The 20,613-nt window shown below is 33.6% G+C and overlaps 1 protein-coding gene across 3 annotated transcripts in view; it reads right to left on the reverse strand.

Moving 5' to 3' along the window:
* Nucleotides 1-1,475: 1,475 nt before the first annotated feature.
* Nucleotides 1,476-20,613, reverse strand: part of LOC118194191 (acetoacetyl-CoA synthetase-like) — a 64,966-nt gene continuing 45,828 nt past the window's right edge. Inside the window, exons 14-18 of one of the 3 annotated variants that reach the window (XM_085825841.1) lie at nt 13,394-13,519; nt 9,414-9,483; nt 6,431-6,489; nt 3,849-4,051; nt 1,476-1,664 (exon numbers count right to left, since the gene is read on the reverse strand). In XM_085825841.1, coding sequence (XP_085681967.1) covers nt 1,530-1,664; nt 3,849-4,051; nt 6,431-6,489; nt 9,414-9,483; nt 13,394-13,519 — 593 coding nt within the window. In that variant the 3' untranslated portion in view covers nt 1,476-1,529. Of the gene's footprint in view, nt 1,665-3,848; nt 4,052-6,430; nt 6,490-7,974; nt 8,175-9,413; nt 9,484-13,393; nt 13,520-20,613 lie in introns of those variants that run through there. The other 2 variants (XM_085825842.1, XR_015043638.1) reach the window with 2 other exon arrangements.

The following is a 20,613-nucleotide window of genomic DNA, read 5'->3' on the forward strand; positions in this document are numbered from 1 at the left end:
TTAAAAAAAATCAGGAAGATTAAACAAAGTTAAAATTATCGCAGTAACCAGAAATAGGGTTTCATCGCCAAAACTGAACAAAATTTGTCGCTAATCGAAGGGGCACCCAATTCTACATTAGAGCCCATTTCGGTAATTCTACTGCTAGATGTAATGTAATTTCTAAAAATCAGTTATCACAAAAACATACGTTATAGTACATAATGAATCGTCAAAATTGAGCTGCTATAGTTTCAGCACAACTATATAACAGTACTTAAATGTAAGCTTTGTAAACAATTTTTAGTTATAACTTAATTCTGATAGTAAACACAGATGTAAACAGATCATCTTTGCAAAAATGATTTGTAACGTGGGAACATCACTCCTGTTTCTACTGCAATATATAATGTCCTGAAACATGATGCCTGTACCCATATACATATCACAATGTGTATCATGTAATGTAATCGATTTTACTGTCTTTCTACGAGAAGAAGAGCTCCTGCCATAGTGTCTGGCGGATGGCTGTCGCTATAGCAACAGGGCTAGTATATTTCAAATAGGGGCGAACCAAGGGTTGCTTTATTGTTATTTTGTTTCTGGCGACTGTTTGCTGAGGAAAAAGAGTTTATCATTCGTCTTCAAGACACCCCTACAGAAAATGGGTCGACTCGTTTCTATGGCAACAGACAACTGCAGACTAACTGGCGAGAGTTTTTCGTATGATAGACAGGCTGTACTTGAGCTAATTTAACGCTGAAAGGTAGGAGTGCCGTTGATGCTGCCGGCGGTGGCAGAACTTGTAGTGTTGGCTGGAGTGACAATTTCTATCACGACTCCAGGAATGATGCCGGAATGTTGTTAGTTTCTAGTTAGTGTGTGAGGCTAATACCTACTTACTTAGGGTAAATATTAGGTGCTACATAACATAACTAAGTGAGCTCTGAACACACTGAATTGCATTTGACTTTGCAGCTTTATATTTCAATTCTCGGAACTTGAGTAGAAACGGAAACTGAAAAATTTCTCACACATGAGAATTAGTACTTGTGATTAATTGTTATTCAATTAGAAATCTCATAAAATTGAAGTGATTTATTTTTAGCTTCTTCCCTTTTAAAAAATATGCAAAATGTTTCTTTTTTATATCACCTGAAAAGTTTTTAAATGATTTAAAACACAGGAAATAAATAACAACAATTGTGATAAAATTTTAAAAGACTTTTTTCATATCTTTAGTAATTTTCGTTTATAAGTTTATATGTTAGTACAATAATTTATTCAGTAATGCATTCTGTGTAGTCTTAAAATATTCTGAAGCAATTTATTTAACCAGTTCTCAATGTGTGCATATTACCTAATCTATGAAAAATTGTATACATGAAAATATATGAAATGGCCTGCAGATGATGCTCTTACTGTGCATGACTGCTAACTGCAGTAGAAACTTTTACTACCGCTTTAAGAATAATTCTGAAAAAGGGCAAACTTGCTTCTACCGAAAACACATTTTATTCAAATTTACTAATTTATGTGCCGCTTATTCTTCAAAAACCTTGCAATTCTGGTATATTATAAAAATTTGGAAGACATTCTGGATTGATCACAGTTTCTGGATTGTAAGGCATATTATTGATGATTTTCTTTACAATAATTTCCAGCTTCTTCCCGCTTGCAGTGTACTATAAGAAAAGGAATAAGTATTTTATTTTGCAAATTTGTTAAAACGTTTTATATTTTATATAAAAAATTAATATAATTCAAGCAATTTAAGAAGAATGTGTACAATTAATTGTTTTCTCGTTAAAGAAATAAAAATTTCGCTTATGATTTAACAATACTCTTTTGTTCAATATAGTAAGATTCATACATGCATACATATTGTAAGATCTAGTTTTCTGGGGCCAATAACTGAACAGACTGAACAGTCTTCTGTATTTGCATGCTCGTGTCTGTTATTGCTTTTTCTAGGACGATATTAAACAACAGTCAGGAACAAGAATCCCATTGCTTTAGTCCTTTTTCAGTATAAAATATATACGATGATTCGTTTCCCAGTTCAACTCTACATTTAACTCTCCTAAGGGTCCATCTTTATCAGATTCATCCATTTTTCAGGAACTCCCAGCTCCAGCATCGCCTGAAACTGTTTCTTCCTGTTAATGCTATCGTAAGCAGTCTTAAAATCGGTGAAAAGGTGGTGTATCAATGTCATGTCATATTATTCTGTTTTCTCGAGTATTTTCTTAATAGTGTGTATTTGGTTGGTAGTACCCTTTTCAAATTCACACTGGTATGCTCCAATATATATATGTAACAAAAGCAGCTAGCCATTCCGATAGAATGTTTAAGAATGCCGTATGTGTTGTGTGATTCTTTTGCAGATTTTAAGCTCCAGTTTACCTCTTTTTTATATATTGTGCATATAGAACAAAAATATAATTATTCTTCTCAAATTAAATTGAATAGAGAACATTTTAAAGTGATGAGAAACATGCACTTGATCACACTGAAATAAGATGCAAAAAGAAGTAAATAATAACTGCGTAGAGAAATTTTGAAAGGAGACATTTTTGACATTTTTTAAAGCAGGTGAGATGAAAAATGAACGATGCCCTCGTCGGGACTCGAACCACGGACCTCTCGAATACACGTCAAGCGTGCTGACCACTACACTAAGACGGGAGAAATACCTTATAACTGTAAATAAGTAAAAACTAGACTAAAGAAAAACAATAATATTAATGGATAAAAATTTTAATATAATAAATAAACGCAAATAAATAAAAGTATTTTTTAAACAATTAATTAAAATCACAGCACTCTTCCCCTTCAACGATTGAGCTTTCTACCAATGCAGTCCTCAAGGGCAGAAGCAACAAATCATAATTACCGCAAGCTAAAAAATTCTATAATCGAGCACTACTCTGCATTTTGATGAAAGAGTTCTTTGAGCACAAACGACAACACCGTTAAGCTCTTGATCACACGGAATTGGCTCCTCTCCATAATACTTGAACCTTGGACAATATCGTCCCAGCGGTTTGTCTTCGGCAAATGTACTTGACACCCTTGTATTTCTGTACCATACTCGATATTGTTCTTTGAATTCAATTAGGATACTTTATCTTTTTCTTTGAACACTTTTGCTCTCTCTTTGACACTGTATTTAGCCCTTATTCTCTGAACTGCTTTATTAACTGGCGAACCTGTAAACATTTCTCAAACGCGCGTGCAGGGAAGACCTCTCGTTATCGCTCAAAACAAAATTTCGAATCAGATTATCGTCCAAAAAATAGATTATATAACATACAAAAATCATAGCCAAAAATTGTCTGGGATGGTACATTAAATCTGGATCAAAAGCGAATTGATTCTCTGCAAATTTTGCTCTCTCCTTGATGACTCTGAAACACAAATGAGGAGAAATAACATAATATTGTTCTTTATCAAAAGCTTCCTTACCATGCCGTCTGCTTTTAAGTATTAAAAAGGTGTTCAATGTGGAATATTTACACAATTCCTTCCGGAAGTGGTGAAATTTTCTTCTGATCCAGAAAATAACAAAAGGCTGCAAAATACGGAATGTGTACTTCTGGAACATTCGAAATTTCATAAACGATTTTTTTAAACATAATTTCTCTTGGTGTAAATAATGAACAAGCTATAAATATGTGTACTTGAAATTTTATGCATTCTAAATTTATAAACACATTTACAAAACTTATTCACAAGTATTCAGATTTGCTAAAAAATTTCTCAGTAACAATATGCGGTTGTTTCATAATAAATCATTCAAAAACACAGTTATTATTTAATTTCTAGTTTAAACAAACACAACCGCAAATTACATATAATTTGCTTACCGGTATATCCATTGTTTCTAAAATAACATCTGGTATATAATAAGATAACAACTCCGTCCCAATCCTATCCTGAATTCTCCGGACCAGTTCGTCGTTGAATGTACATCCCTCTTTCATTTTCAAGAAGAGTACAGCCCTTTCGTCTAAATTCTTGCCATACTGAGAGACACAGACACTATCCTGGACCTCAGGAAATTTGTCAACTAGATATTTAACAAAATAATAATAATAATAATAATAATAATAATGAACATCTGTTTCTTTAGGTACTACACATAAGGTGCACTCGTAAGATATTCATCGATTTGTTTAATCATTTTATCAAGAACTGCATTTAGGCTTGCTGTACTCACATATAGAGTTATTCGTTATAGGTTCCTCTAATGTTAAACATAAAAAGTTCTTCTTAGCAAAAAAGTACTCGGTAACTGAAGTAGCCTACAAATAACTTTTTGGCTTTCAGTGATAGTTAGAACTTGGAAATTATGCCTTTATGAAATGATTATTAGAGACGAGTAATTAAAAAACAATAGTTATTTAATAATCAGAGAAGATTGGTTATCTGATCTTTCTACCTTATTTTACCAATTACAGGCACTTCAAATAAAAGATAAAAATAACGTAAAAATTATTTTATACATTAACTAAAATTATCTGAGAGTAAAGTTTTTTTTACTATTATAAGCACTTACATATTTAAATTTTTATTTAGCTTTCAATTCAAAGCCTGGTGCATAGATTTATCTGCTATATCTTTAAAAAATAACCTGAGAATCACAGTATCAGATACAAAAGCGGTTGCAAAGTTATTGTGTAATAGTACTGGGGGAGAACTTATTTAATAGTTGCACTCGGGGTTAATAGTATACGGGAAATATTCGAGGGTACTTGATAAATACAGAATGAAGAGTTTAGATTACTTTATAAGCTCTATACCATATTTCTTTTTCTGAATTATTCATAAATTTTATTTTCTCATTTTCTTTGTCTGTTTCTATGAAAAGAGAAAATACAAAGCAAAGTTTAATGCAAGCACTAGTATTTTTTATGCTAAATATTTACTACATGCAAAATATTTCTCAAAATTTACTGGTTTTATGCACTGTAAGGCGTTCAGAAGGCGATTTATAGTCTTTGTTTTCAGAAGACAAAAATCGAAAACAACTAAATGACCACTAAATTAAGTGACAACAATGATTGCAATTTAACGGCCAACAAGAATTATCTATTTTATAGAATAATTTCATAAAATATTACAAGGAATAAAGAAAAATATACTGTGGTGTAGCGGTCGAATCCGCTGCAAAGAAATCCTGCTGTAATGAAAGGGTTGAATGAACTTCCAACTCAAATTATGAACAATAACATGAATTATAATTTTTTAAAAAAATTAACAGGTGCCATTAATAACGGTGTGGGGTTTAGATTCAGTCATTCCAGTCTTTCAGAAGATTGTTACACAGGAATGTGCTCCATCAACAGCACGTATGAGAAGTCATATTTCCAGCGGGCAAAAATGCCCATAGCCCCAGCAGGAAGGTCTTAGCAACCGATGCTCTCCTGAAACACCCTCTTCCTCTCTCGCGGCAAAAACTTTACTATGCTGCTGTATCGTTACCTCTGCTGAATCCGAGGGGAGGAGGGAATTCCTCCATTGGTAAATAACAAAGGGCGCCCACATTTCCCCGCTGTAAGGCTTCTTTATCCATAAATCCACTGGAGTTACCTTGGGGGGGGGAATCAGAATAGTTAAAAATGGGAACTCGTTGTAACAAGATTTCTCCTCTGGTGGGCAAGAGGCACAATTGCATTCAGAACACGGTTCTCCTGGTCGAAACCAGACAAGGAATATCTATACGACTTTGTCACAATACTTATATCTGTTAGAGATTTTCACTCTGGCTTGACAGATCAGAATGCAACGCAATATTATTCTTTTCCGTTTATTAATAGCTTATATATATTATACATATGTACAGCCAGCTATATACTGGGGGATCATAGTTCAAATGCTATAATTTAAGAATTATTACATTCACCTCTCCTGGCTTCCACGCTTCTGAATTTGAGCCATGTAATAGTGACTTTCTTACATTGCTATCTGTCGGTGGATTACATATCTGTGTTGCAAATCCGCTACTCGAAAACAGGAGTTAATTGATTTTCTTAAATTATAGTTAGCCCTGCGTTCTTTTGCTCTCATATTTCACTTATCAAAATTTAATTTCTTTCTTACAGAAAATTTTTGGCATCTGTTAAAGAATTTAAATAAATACCAGAAAATATTTCCGAAAATTCATTACAGGAAAACTGTATTTCAGATTTGGTGACAAAATTAATTTCTGCTTCTCTATCCATATTCTCATATTATTTTAGCCCAATTTCTAACTTTCCAAACATTCTAAACTCTATTCATTTCAATAAGTAGCACGGAAAAATTGAGCACAAAATAGCGTAATTAAAATTTCGGAACTTTCAATTTTTTTCACCTATAAAACATTCTTTAACAGAAAAAAGTGCAGTGTTTACAATTTTAAATGCAAATAATGGCATTCTAAACTAAATAAAGAATATTTCGTTACCAATACTGTAAATCTGGGTAGTTCCAATGCGCCAGCCTTGTACATTCAAAGTAGCATCGCTGAAAGGGGATAATTAATATTTTGGTAGTATAACTTTTTATTACTTCAGATTTATTTATTATCAATTTACTTACAAATATATGCACTCTTAAATTTTAAATTCAACTTATAAAATAGTTTCAGCATTAAGTTTACTTGTTTAATTCTTAAAACAATCCTATTTATGATACACACAGTATGAGCTTGCTTTGTCTTTCGATAGATGCTTTACAATAATAGCTTCAAAATGTGTCAGAATGTTTATGAAAAATCATAGGATATGTAATAGTTTATGTTGAAAGGACATATTTTACCGCACCAAAGTCAACTTTTATAAATGAAATGCATTTACATTAAACTGACGTCTGATGACCAAGGAACTCGAAATACACTTCTGTTCTGTATTTTTAGGATCACAGTTCAGTTGATAAGTAACATTAGAGTAGCAAGATGTGCTGAAAAGTTTAAGCAATATTCAGCAAGTAAGAACAAAACAATTGCTTTTCAAAATACTGAGAAAAAAAAACTTGATACATAAACTTTTTTATATCTGGTCTTCAGGTTCAGGGCTTCAGTCGCGGCATATTGCAATAATTTAAAAAGTGTTTAGATTCATTAGGTTATTTTAAAGCAGGAGACATGATGTAGAATCATTAGGTTTGTTTGGAAGCAGGCAAGATGAAAAATTAGCAACGCCTTCGCCTGGAATCGAACCACGAACCTCTGGAATACCTGGCCCGCGTGCAAACCACTACACCAAGAAGGCACTCTAGGAAAGTGGTAGAAATACCTTATAATGAAAAATGAGAAGTGGTCTCGCCGGGAGTCGAACCTGGACCTCTCGAATACGCGCCGAGTGTGTTACCTTTACACTACGAAGGCATGCGGAAAGGCGGGAGACATTTCTTAAATGTATTACTACAAAACATATTTCAAAGTATTATATGATTTATACATACTCCCAAAATTATTACACTTAAAAATTCTATTATAATTAGATAGTTGATCATAGCAATAAAATCTAAGAATTGTTCAAATTTTATTAAAATTTGAAAATAAAACCAAAGCATTTTTATGACCATTTTCACTTATATAAATTGCAACAGTCAGAGACTATGCTTTCTTAAACTGGTATCTTTTTACTCTAAGTGTGTTTTATGCATTACTAGTAAATTAATCATGTATTTCACAGTAATAGTTTTGGCTTTTAGCTTAAATAAATTAATTTAATTATAGAGCTACTTTTTCTAACTTTCGTTTATTTTTCTTTCCATTGAAACAGAAACATATTTGTAACTAAACTACCATAAATTTATGAACAAATATTCATTTTTAAATATTGCTGTAGCTTAGACATACTCTTAGTTTCTGAAAGGTATAATTTAATTAGTTGTTCAAAATACATTTTAAGACTGTTATTTAGTATCATCATTTGATTCGAAATGAAGATAAACTAAGAACGTACACCTTTTCCTTTTCACTGAATAAGGCATTCTTAAACTTACCACATGTTTTTATAATGTAATTGGATGTCCATCTGGCATCATTGATTTTTCATCTCTTTTGCCCTGAGAAAGAATTAAAGAGCTCAACAAATGATGACCGAACTAAAATATTTTAAGCAAGAATTCATCTCCATCCGCATCTGGCAAAAGTGGTTCTTCCCCAGTCGCCCTTCAAGTGGAGGGGCAGGAGTACCTTCGTGCTATAATTGGAAGCATATACAGGTAATCATACAGGTGATACAGATACATGCAGCACATACAGGTACATACAGCCCATACAAGTAATCATACCGGAGGTTCGGAGTAAGAATTTCGGGGAAAGCATCATTGGCATTTCATGTTCCTTTCCTCGGCAAAAGATTTAATCGTTCCTACATCCTAAAGATTTAATCGTACTCCATCATAGAGGATTTTAATAGTCTGTTCAAATGATCCACGGTCAGAAACATGTAACTGATATCCCACCTGCAGCAGATTACATAAACTACATAGAGACTTCATGGATGTTCAGACTCCCCAGGGATCAGTCTAACGATAAGCGGTACAGTTTTTTTCCCATAGATTTTAAAATAATAATCACTTTCAACAACTTGAAGTTGCCCTATAGATTAAAATTCCAGCAATATCAGGACTAGCTTTTGTGGGACTACTCAGTATTCCATTTACGATCATCTAGTAATCTGAAACCGGATGATTAATCCGTAATATATTAACAGATTATTTCACACGAAGAAGAAATCATTGTAGCAGCGAAAACAGACCTCTGATTTATTTGGTTTTTGAAACGCTGTGGTTAATTAAAAACAAAAGAATTTAAGAAATTCAAAGCATTTATAGAAAACATTTTACACGGATTACAAACGTTTAATTTCTCGGATTAACAGTTAATGAGGTATGAATACCAAAAACGTGTATACAAATTTTTTTTCTCAGAAATTTTTTATGGTTATTTCAAGGGAGGTTTTTAAAGAATGTGTACTTTGTCCCTTTCATAAAAGTACTAGTTAATTATATAAAATATATACATTCATTAGAGCAAAATTAACGGGTAATTTTAAAAACAAATAATAGCAAACGGAAAAGAGAATAAATATACATTCATATTTCCCCGCAGTAATTTTAACTGGAATTAGGAGAATATGAGAATTTTTGCGACAAAATATAAGTATTTTCAAAGGAATTGTTTTGTCTCTTTTATAGCTTTTGAATTTTTTCAAAAAACGCATTTCATCTTCTTATGGAGAATTTTAAAAATCAGTTTATACTATATTAATTGTTTTGTTATGCTTTTATTTTATGCAAACCATACTTTTGTTTTATGCAAACCATACTTTTGTTTTAAGCAGTTTGTAATACTTCTGTTTTATGCAAACCATTTACAAATGCTTAGAAATTACATAATCTTAAATAATGAATTTATATAAACAATTATGTCTCACCTCCTTCCGCAGATAATAAGACCTTTCGTTTTTGGATTAATAATGCCTATGTCACTCATTGCAAATTTTCCTAATAGGAAGAAAACATTTTCTCTCATTTTATGCACAATATTGCATTCTTATAGCATCATAAAAGTTACAAAATCAAGTTAACATTCAAATGAGATACATTAAATATGCTATTAGGATCTGGTTCAAGACCCTCTTTTTGTACTGGAATCTTTCATGGTGAAAGGGCTCATGGACCTGATCTAGCTCTACTGGTCACGGGGATGAGAAACAACAACAACATCTTCTACTGGTGAGGTTTTACATGAAAATAATTTATTACTATTCAACAAACCTTCTTTAAGATTAAAAACCACAGAGCTTGTCTTTCAATACTAAATTTGTTTATTTTAAATTCGTTTAGCATCGTCTTTTACGAGTTGATTTCGGTCAGAATATGTGAATTCCTTTAATGATACATTTTGGCAAGTAGAAGAGATCCAAATAGCATCGCACACTTCAGAAATTATATTGCTTATTTTCAGACAAATTTAGCGTGTCGACCATGGAATCAAGAGATTAGTTTTATATTCAGATATTCTACGCGTTTTAGATATTAACTTCCAAAGAATATCGAGATTATTCAGTCCTCAGGACAAATGAAAACACCGATGTAGAAACTAGAACTTTTTTTTTTTAATATTTACTCCTTCATAAATCTAAACGTAAGAACTAAGCTTATATTTTCCAAATGCCAAGTATACCATATATATATATATATATATATACACCTTATAACCTTATATATATATATATATATATACCTTATAACCTTATATATATATACACCTTATATATATACACCATATACTGTGTAAGAATTATCTTAAGTTTTAACAGTTATCTTTAGTTAAAGCTACTTTCCTGTCCTTCCTAATTTCAGCCTACAATTTCCTACCAGAATGTGTTTTCCGAATCGTTTAATGCACGTGAGTAAGAGCGGTATTTAAATCGAAGTTCCACTGACTTCGTTAGACAGCCAGAGATTCTCACTAGCGCGTTCGCTTTTTGGCTACACCTCTCTATGCTATTACTACGCTCGGCCGTATCTCAGGCCCTTGATACATTCGCCAGCTTAGTTGATATTTAGGGGCCAACTATTTAGAAATCTTAATAGCTTCGACTATATCTTTTAGTTAAGCTTTAATTAGGTTTCATTTCTTATTACTTTGAGTTTAAGCTCAAGTGGAGGCTTTGCTGTACGTCCTGAGAAAGGGACCATCTATTAAAGTCTTATTTTGAGAAATAAAGGGTAATTAATCCTTCTTGAGTTTTACGTACCTGTTTCCGACATAAAGCGATTATTCGCTTAAGTGTTCACGAGGTTCCTACACACTTAGCTGTTAAATAAAAGGTTGAAACCCTACAACTGTATTACTTGTTCGTTTTCTTTGCCTTGGTTTCCTACGCTTAATATTCCTAACTTAATTCCTGATTATTACTCCAAAGGGGAAATTTGTCCATAAGGACTATTAATTTCGTCTTGGCATCTTGCGTTGGTTCACTATAAATGCCGCTTCACTTTGTTGCCACCAAATATTAGAGTCCTGCATTATATTTGAAGAAATTAACTAATGAAAAATCTACATAAATGTATGTATGTTTCTCGCATTGTGATAAAACAACGGTACCTACTGCCATCATATTTTGAATAACGTAATCCTCCTCCGAATATGGGCATCTAGAAGCCCAAATTTGGAATTAGTTTTATTACCTATTTCATATTTTGTAAAACTTTAACGAATTTTTTATTAACGAGCTCGATGATTTCAAAGCGATTAATGGCATCACTGTACGAAAAAAATTATCTCCAGTGCGGGAGACTGTGTATCGGAAATTCTAAGGATATGCTCATTTTAAGATTATTTTGCGATACTGCTGTTGAACTGAATTTTATTGTTTAAGTACAAAGAACATGATATTTAATAAATAAAGGCAACACACAAAACGTTAAAAAAATGGCCCTTTGGGCGTAATGTAAAATCTGAAAGCTTTCAGATTTTTTTTCTTTTGTTCTCATACGTAAACAAAAACAAAAAAAAAAAAATTCGTATAAAGGCAACTAAAATTATGGCAAATCTAGTTGAAGCTACCATTATCCGCGCTAAGATTATTTCTAGATAACCATTCGCTCTAGCTTCATGAGTGCACGTTTCGATTTGCGATACAGTCTAGGATTTTTAACTAAGAGACTGAAGTTGGACCACGTGACATGGGCAGCAGCTCGTAAAAAAATAATATTTTCATATTTTTCGTTAACTATCGCCTCATCGCGACTCGGACTCATGTGACCGAGCATTAGCGAAAGGGCAAAAGCGAGTCGTGAGTACCTACATTGCGTTGAAAAGCAGTCATATTTATGACATTTTTAATACCTAAACATTAGTGTTTACCCTAAACACCTTTACACTTTTACAAATTTAAAATAACGGCCTATTTCATAAGCACGTTATTTAACCATTGGTTATGAGCTTTTCCAATCTACAGTCTGTTCAACATCTAACACAGAAACTGATAGTCTCATCCTTAACTAATAAATACCATTAAGACTATTCAGTTGAGTACGTAAACACAGAAAGTAATCTTATGAACTAACAGGAACATTCTGAAAAGAAATGGAAAATAATAGGAGAAAAAAATCACATGAAATTGCATCATGATGAACAACAACAGAAAACTGTTGCAATATGTTTAAAGTAGGAAATGGATCATCTCGACTTAGTGTTCATGCAAACAGATCGCCGCTGACCAGGCTTCCGTCCTAAGATCAAACCAATTGGAATGATGCCTTATAATAGGAAAAATAAAATCTTCTACCCTTAGCGATCACAACCAGGGTGGACTGCCAGATCAGCGGCATTTATTGTTGCAGCAGCCAATAAAAATTGTTGCATAGTCAATAAAAAAAAAAAAAAATGTATCATGCACGTTACTTCTTTGCACGTTACCACGTTAAAATACATCTTTGCACGTTACGCTACATGTGAAAAAAATCATTTATTACATTAATTGAAATATGTAAACACTTGCTACGAGGTTACAGCGGGTGTCCTCAACCTTATAAAGTAACAAATAGAAAAATTCTTGAAAACATCTAAATTGTAATAAAAATGTTTGCAAGTCAATATCTGAGTTCTTGCAATGTTTAATAATTCAATAAACTGTTCAGTTGTTTGAAGCTAAAATAATTTCGAAGCGCACTCTTAAAATTCAATGTACATAATTACAGCCGGAAAGTTGAGCACTAAAGACTCCAATTGTAGCTAAAAGTTCAAATGTTTCGCGAATATCTATATTAAATATAGTAATAAACATATGCAAAGTCAGCATCTAAGTTCTTGCAATGATTATAGTTCCCTAATATCCTGAATTCGTTTATAATTACAGTTTAAAAAGTTCAAAAGCACACTCTTTAAAGTTAAAAAAGATTTGTTATTAAATATTGTTGCTCAATGTATAGTGCCTCATTCGTAAATTCTAAAGACATTTAAAAATAATATACTTGTTATTAAATGTTTAAAATACATAATACTTTCCAAACCCTGGTTTGGCCATAAAAAACAAAAAATAGCCATAATATTCAATCTCAGTTAAGACAATTAGATTATATTTACTGTATAAAAATATAAAATGTCATAAAATTGCACATAATCCAATTTCATTATTCAGTAGTTCTCAAAACAAAGAACTATTATAAAATCATAGTTCACAGAACAGTAAAAGTTAACTCTTTAAGCATTTAACTCATCATAAAACTATAATGTTCAATCTCTGTTTTGGCAATTACATCACGATTTACTTTATAAAAATAAAATGTTATATAAGTGAACATAATCCAATTTCAATATTCAATAGCTCTCAAGATAAAGAACTAAAATAAAAACATACACTTGACAAAACTGCAAAATTGTTCATGAAAACAGAAGAATTACCTGGAAATTTTGAAAAATATGTAGCCTTGAATATAGACCGATCGTCATCTCCCCATATGCCCAAAACTAAAGAAGGCATAGGTTTCGCTATTACAATTTCTCCGGGTTCACCTACTACAGATTTTCCTGCAAAAATATTTATATAGAAAATATAATGCCTTTGTTACTGTGAAAGACTGAAATCTGGAGAATGTCAACATTCTTCAGTGAATGTCAGCATTCACATAGTCCCTTGCTGTACGTCCGAAATATTTGCTAAGTATCCTGATTTCCCCCTTACACAAGCAAATGTCGACATTCACGATGCACTGATGGTGAATGTTGAATAAAAATAATTGTGTTACTTTTTAAACCATATTTTATTATTAAAACATATTATGATTATGTCAAAATAGGAGAAAGTAACAACACATGTAAATTACATATTTTTCAAACTTAAAATATTATTGAACTTAAATGAGCGCCAAATTCTATTGGCTTTATATAATAAGATATATAATAAGATATTAATCTTAGTATATAAAGTGTCAGCTTAATTTATTGCAATAAATAAGATTGTATAACATCTAATATACTTATAATAGATGTTATACAATCTTATTTATTGCAACAAATTAATCTGACACTTTAAAATGCACAAGGATCCTTTGCTTTTAGAATTTCCTTTAGTTGTGGAACAGTGAATTTTTCTCGGGTTCTAGTTCCCACCTCCACCAGAGTACATCTGTACTTACCGACATATACACCGGTGATGTTTGTTGAAATTTCCCGAGAAATGTCGCCATCTCCAGTTTCAGTCCTTAACGCATTAAAATAGGAAATCGCAATAAAATCAATCTTAGAAAATCAGTACCTTAAGCCAATATTTCAAAGACAGTGTACGTTCCGTTGTTTAAAAATAGTGGACTGTAAATTGACTTGATATTACTTCAGTATAGAACCCAAAAAACCTCAGAATCATAACTTTGACCGAAACTTCTTTATTGACTTTCAAATAGTAAGTTAGTTGAGGAACGGCGAAGACCACACAAACTCCGACTTCAGTGGCGGCTTACCAACACAAACTCAGAAGAACCTCTGCTTAGTTGAAACTCCAGTAATTCACAGCAACCTCAAAGGCTCTAAACGCGAGCTTTAAAAACCTAACAAATTTGCGTCTGCGCCGCTCCTCGGTACAAAGAAAGAAATACAATTTGCATAACATCGAACATACCCCCAGCCTTGAAGTCCCAAGGGGGTTCAAACAATAAATTTAAACTGTTGAACTGCATAAACCTGAAAAATAAAAATCAAAGTCTCTAAATCAGGAATTAAATGGCAAAGCGCATAGCTTTGCTATAGGTCGTTTTATTTCACCATTAGACGTGCGTAAACTCACCACTCGAACTTTCTCATCCAAACCAGGATATACTTTAATAATTCTACCTAATTTCCAACGTAGCGGAGGTAGATTTTCGTTCTTAATAAGAACCATATCACCAATCTTCAGGTCTTGTTGTACCTCGCACCACTTGGGTCTCTGCTGCAATCTAGATAAATATTCACTGCTCCATCGATTCCAGAAATGTTGAAATAACCTTTGCACGTTCCTCCAACGGTCACTGCAGCTCATGGTTTCTTGAATTTGGTTAGATTATGGAATAGCGCTTAAAGCCGCTCCGGTTAAAACGTGTCCTGGTGTTATCGCCTCCAAGTCGCTACAATCACTTGAAGCTGGTACCAAAGGCCTAGAATTAAGACAGGATTCAATTTGGGTTATTAATGTCAAAAATTCCTCGTATGTTAAAATAAGTGTTCCTAAACATCTTTTTAAGTGATGTTTCATAGACTTGATACCCGCTTCACAAAGCCCTTCAAAATGAGGGGCAGAGGGTGGATTAAATAACCATTTAATATTTTCTGAAGAAATATAACCCTGTAGCTGTTCATCACGTCGAACAATAGAAAAGGCTTTCCTTAATTCTTTATTAGCTCCTATAAAATTCGTTTCACAATCACTATGAATTTCACACGTTTTGCCTCCACGAGGTATAAACCGCTTAAGTGTCGCGAGGAATGATTTTGTTGAAAGATCTCCAACTAATTCTAAGTGTATTGCTCTTGTAGTAAAACAAATAAATAGACATACGTAACACTTAAAGATTTTGACTCCTCTACCAGGACGATATTTAACGTTAAATGGTCCTGCTAAATCAATCCCTACACGAGAAAAAGCTCTACTTTGAGTAACTCTTGAAGCGGGTAAATCTGCCATTAGCTGAGTTGCAGTTTGCGCTCTAACTCTACGGCAGATAACACATTGGTTTATACATTTTCTTATAATATCTCTAGCATTCACAATCCAAAATCTATGTCGTATGACAGAAGTGAGTAGCTGCGTACCTGCGTGAAGATACGTGTCATGATAATGCTTAATAATTAAACGCGTAATATTGTGATTCTTAGGTAAAATCATAGGATGTTTCTGATTATTTGAAACTGTAGAGTTTCTGAGCCTTCCGCCTACACTCATTACTCCCGCGGAATCCAAGAAAGGACTTAAAGACAGTAATTTACTTGATGTCTTCAAGGGTTTACCAGATTCTAAACAGAATAATTCTTCTGAAAATTCGGCTCTTTGCACAATCCTAACAATCATAGAAGTAACTTCACAGAATTCTTCAGTAGATAAATAACCCTTTATACGCTCTGTAGGTAACTTACTACAATTATTTCTAAATCTTAAACACCACGCTAACACTCGACATAACTTTAACCATGATGAAAATCTTGAAAACACACTAGGCTCTTCAAATTTGGAAGCATTTGAACTGAAACTCTTTTTCAATTCCTTCAACATAACTTCACCCTCTAATTCTACACTTGAATTTTGCTGTACATGAATTAGGGATTCGTTTAACCACTGCGGTCCCTTCATCCATAACTCACATTGTAGGAATTCTGATGGAATAAAACCTCTGGTCCCACAGTCTGCAGGATTTTCTTTCCCAGCAACATAATTGCATTGAATACCTGGAACAGCTTCCTGGATTTTTGAAACTCGATTTGCCACAAAAGGTAGCCAACGGCGAGGTTCGGACGAGACCCATGCCAATGTAACCCGCGAGTCGGTCCATGCGTAAATATTGTTAATAGGCAGTTCTATGCATAATAATACTGCATGTAAGAGGTTGGTTAAAAGTAACGCAGCACATAACTCTAGTCTCGGAAGAGACTGGGTTTTTAAGGGCGCTACTCTGGTTTTCGATGTCAGAAGGCCGACTTTGACTGACGAATCAAGGTTGATTGTTCGGAGATAGATGACTGCACAATAAGCCTTTTCTGAAGCGTCGCAGAAAGCATGGATTTCTATAACTACTGCCTTCGGACTCAAGACATACCTCAGTAATCGTAAGCTTGAAAGTAAGGGCAATTCTATATAGAAACGCTTCCATTTTCTACTTATTCTCTTATCAACGAGTTCAACCCAGCTGTAAGTTCCATAACTCTTGTAATAATATTTTCGCGTATATTATTGTTGGCGCTAACCATCCCATTGGATCAAAGACTTTGGCTACTTCTGATAAAATAGTCCTCTTAGTAAACTCTTTATCACTTATGCATACCGAAAAATGAAACGTATCACTAGAGTTGTTCCAATTAATTCCCAATACTTTTACTTTCTTGTCACTGGTTATTTCAAGAGAAATACTGGATTCTCGTAAGCACTCGGGAATATTCTCTAAAATAGCTGAACTGTTTGAAATCCACTTCCTTAAGCGAAATCCACCCCTTTTCATCATTTCATTTAACTGCTGAATTAGAAAATTCGCTTCCTCTTCACTTTGTGCCCCTGAAAGCAAATCATCAACATAAAAATCACGAAGGGCAATTTTTGATGCTAAAGGAAATCTCACTTGTTCATCTAATGCAAGTTGTTTCATTACTCTAGTAGATAAATATGGCGCACAGGCAGTCCCATATATAAATGTCACTAATCTAAAGGTACTCAAGGGCTCACTAGGACTATCCCTCCAAAGCATTCGTTGCCAATTTGTATCTTCTGGGTGGACACGAATTTGTCTGAACACCTTCTCTACATCGGCACATACTGCAATTTTGTGAGTTCTAAACCGTAGAAGAATTGGAAGCAGCTCTTGCTGAACTCTTGGCCCAACCATCAAAATATCATTCAATGAAAGACCCGATGTCGTTTTAGCTGAAGCATCGAAAACAACTCTCAGTTTAGTCGCAGTACTTGATTCCTTTAATACGGCATGATGAGGCATGTAATACGTAGAGTCAATAAGAATCTCTCCCTCAGGCACTGTATCAGCATATGTATCAGCTCAAGGTATTCCCTCATGAAATCCTTATACTGTTCATATATCTGAGGCCTTTTTAGAAGTTAATTTTCTAAAGATTGGAATCTACGCATAGCTAATTGTCTGGAATCTCCAAGCTGAGAAGGCGGAGAGTGAAACGGTAATTTCACAGTATATACCCCACTTTCCTCTCTCGTATGTGTAGATTTGAAATAATCTTCACATGCTCTCTCCGATTTAGTAAGCATGTCAAACGTAGGTAGAGCATCCAATTTCCAAAAGTCTTACAGCATCTGATCAGTTTCCACTTGCATATTATTAACATAGATAGCAGGATTAATTTCTGTTGAATTATTCACACTACCTGAAATAATCCATCCTAGTTCAGAACGTGAAGCTACCGGTTTACCTTCTTCGCATTTAATTATTTCTCCCTTTAAAAGAGGTAAGGCAATATCTACGCATAAAAGTATATCAACAGGCCCACTTTTGTAAAATGTTGGATCTGCTAACATTAAATCATTATATTCCTCAACGTACTTCTTATCCAATGTAAAATGCGGCAAAGTTCCAATAATTCTATTGATGATAAATACTGGTGTTTTAAATGACACTTTCGCCGGAAAATGCGGAACGAAGTTTGTTTCCGTAATTCCATTAGTTTTCGTATCCAAAGACCCTAAACATGAAATAAAAATTTTGGCATTTCTTCTTGCTAACCCTAGCCTTTGTACACAATCTTCTGAAATCAGGCTTGCTTGACTGCCAGGGTCAAGGAGGGCTTTACACAATTGGTATTCACCCGATGAATCTAACACTTTAATAACAGCCGTACATAATAAAACTTCACTCTGAAAATTAAAGTCTGAAACACAAGATTTAATTACTGGACTAGAACTTGCGATATTCTCCCCTGACCCAGCCGATTGAGCGCGAGGTTCTGGCTCAGGGAAAAATGGCTTAGACGTCACTGATAATTCATTCGAACTGTTCGTAACTCCTTTACGTGCCTTTGGTTCATTTTGAACTCTTTCGAAATGCAGTAGTGTGTGATGATTTTTAAAGCACTTTTTACATTTATGTGTACTTCTACACTCGAAAGCTTTATGATTTGAAACCAAACAATTAAAACAAACATTATTTCTCTTGACAAAATTAACGCGTTCCTGAACATTCAAATTTAAAACTTATTACATTTAAAAACTGAATGACTGGCTTTACAATACGTACACTGCGCGCGAATCTCTGAAGCCAATGAAGTTAATTTGTCTTTTGTAACTTGTTTTTTAACACCTTGCGTTTTACCTGCTTGCAAGGTTCTGGCATGAGATTTCAAGAACTCTAGCAGATTATTAAGTGTTGGTATTTCCTCACTCTTTAATGTTCTTTCCCACCATCCTCTCGTCGAAGAATCCAATTTAAACTGTACTATTAACATTAAAATAGTATCCGCGAATTGCTCCACTTTGAATCCTAGATTTTCAAACGAACATACACACTCTCTTACAGTGTCTACTAACGCTAATATCTGACTAGGAATTTCAGCTTGTAAATTTGATAAATACAAGATTTTCTTTAATAACGATGAAAGTAATTCTGTCTTATGTGAAAATCTTTGACACAATAAATGCCACGCTATTTCGAAATTCCTGTCACAAATAGTTAAAGCTTGAACAATCCGCAAAGCATCTCCTTTTAAAGAACCCTTTAAATGTTGTAGCTTTTGTGCACCTGATAAACGGTCATTATCCACTATCGCCGTTTTAAATAAATCAGAAAATGATAACCATTCTTCAGTACTGCCACTAAATACAGGAAGAGATAGCTTAGGTAAGCGTATACTCGCTATTTCACAAGATTTAGTTTCCACACTAATGTCTTTAACATTCTTAACTCTGGTTAGCATTAAAATTAACTCATCAACAGTATCTTGTATGACCTGTTGTTCTTCTATAAATACATCAATATCTTTTTCTTCACACACTACAAATATGTTAGTAAAAATATCCGAAAGTTCGGTCATTAAATTATTTAATCTAGATTTAAAATGTTCTAACTGATCAACATCAGCAGAATCGTAAGTCACTGTAATTTCTTCTTTCAGTTTACTTAACTTAGCTATAGCTACACGCTTTTTAGTCTTAAGCGTTGTTAATTCCATTATCTAATAAGAAAGATAAAAAAAACACACTGACTCACCAAATTTACTGCGACTCCGTAGCCGACGGACCAAAAAACATGTACGTTCCGTTGTTTAAAAATAGTGGACTGTAAATTGACTTGATATTACTTCAGTATAGAACCCAAAAACCTCAGAGTCATAACGTTGACCGAAACTTCTTTATTGACTTTCAAATAGTAAGTTAGTTGAGGAACGGCGAAGACCACACAAACTCCGACTTCAGTGGCGGTTACCAACACAAACTCAGAAGAACCTCTGCTTAGTTGAAACTCCAGTAATTCACAGCAACCTCAAAGGCTCTAAACGCGAGCTTTAAAAATCTAACAAATTTGCGTCTGCGCCGCTCCTCGGTACAAAGAAAGAAATACAATTTGCATAACATCGAACAGACAGTAAAAAGGGAATTTTTCCAGTACTATTCCGTTTTGAGGACCATAAAAAATTTGCAGCGAAAATGTATGCGCAAAAGCACCAAGCAAACGCGCGCATTTAACAGTGCGCCAAATCTAGCGTACGCGCTGATTTCAGATTGCGTAAATTTATATAGTTCTATATTTCTTAAGACGCCATGGAAATCCTAGTTTAATTTTTAAATCCTCTTTTGATTTTAAATCCTTGTTTTTATATCCTATGGATTTAACAATTTGCGAAATGCTCTTGACGAAAAGTCTGCATTAGAATTTTGCAGACTTTTCAGTCAAGTGCAGAATCACCCACAGCTTGACGCGTTTTTA

Source organism: Stegodyphus dumicola, chromosome 10 (genome assembly GCF_044657685.1).
Source record: "Stegodyphus dumicola isolate Sdum_Otavi_A_Nest chromosome 10, ASM4465768v1".
NCBI lineage: Eukaryota > Metazoa > Arthropoda > Arachnida > Araneae > Eresidae > Stegodyphus > Stegodyphus dumicola.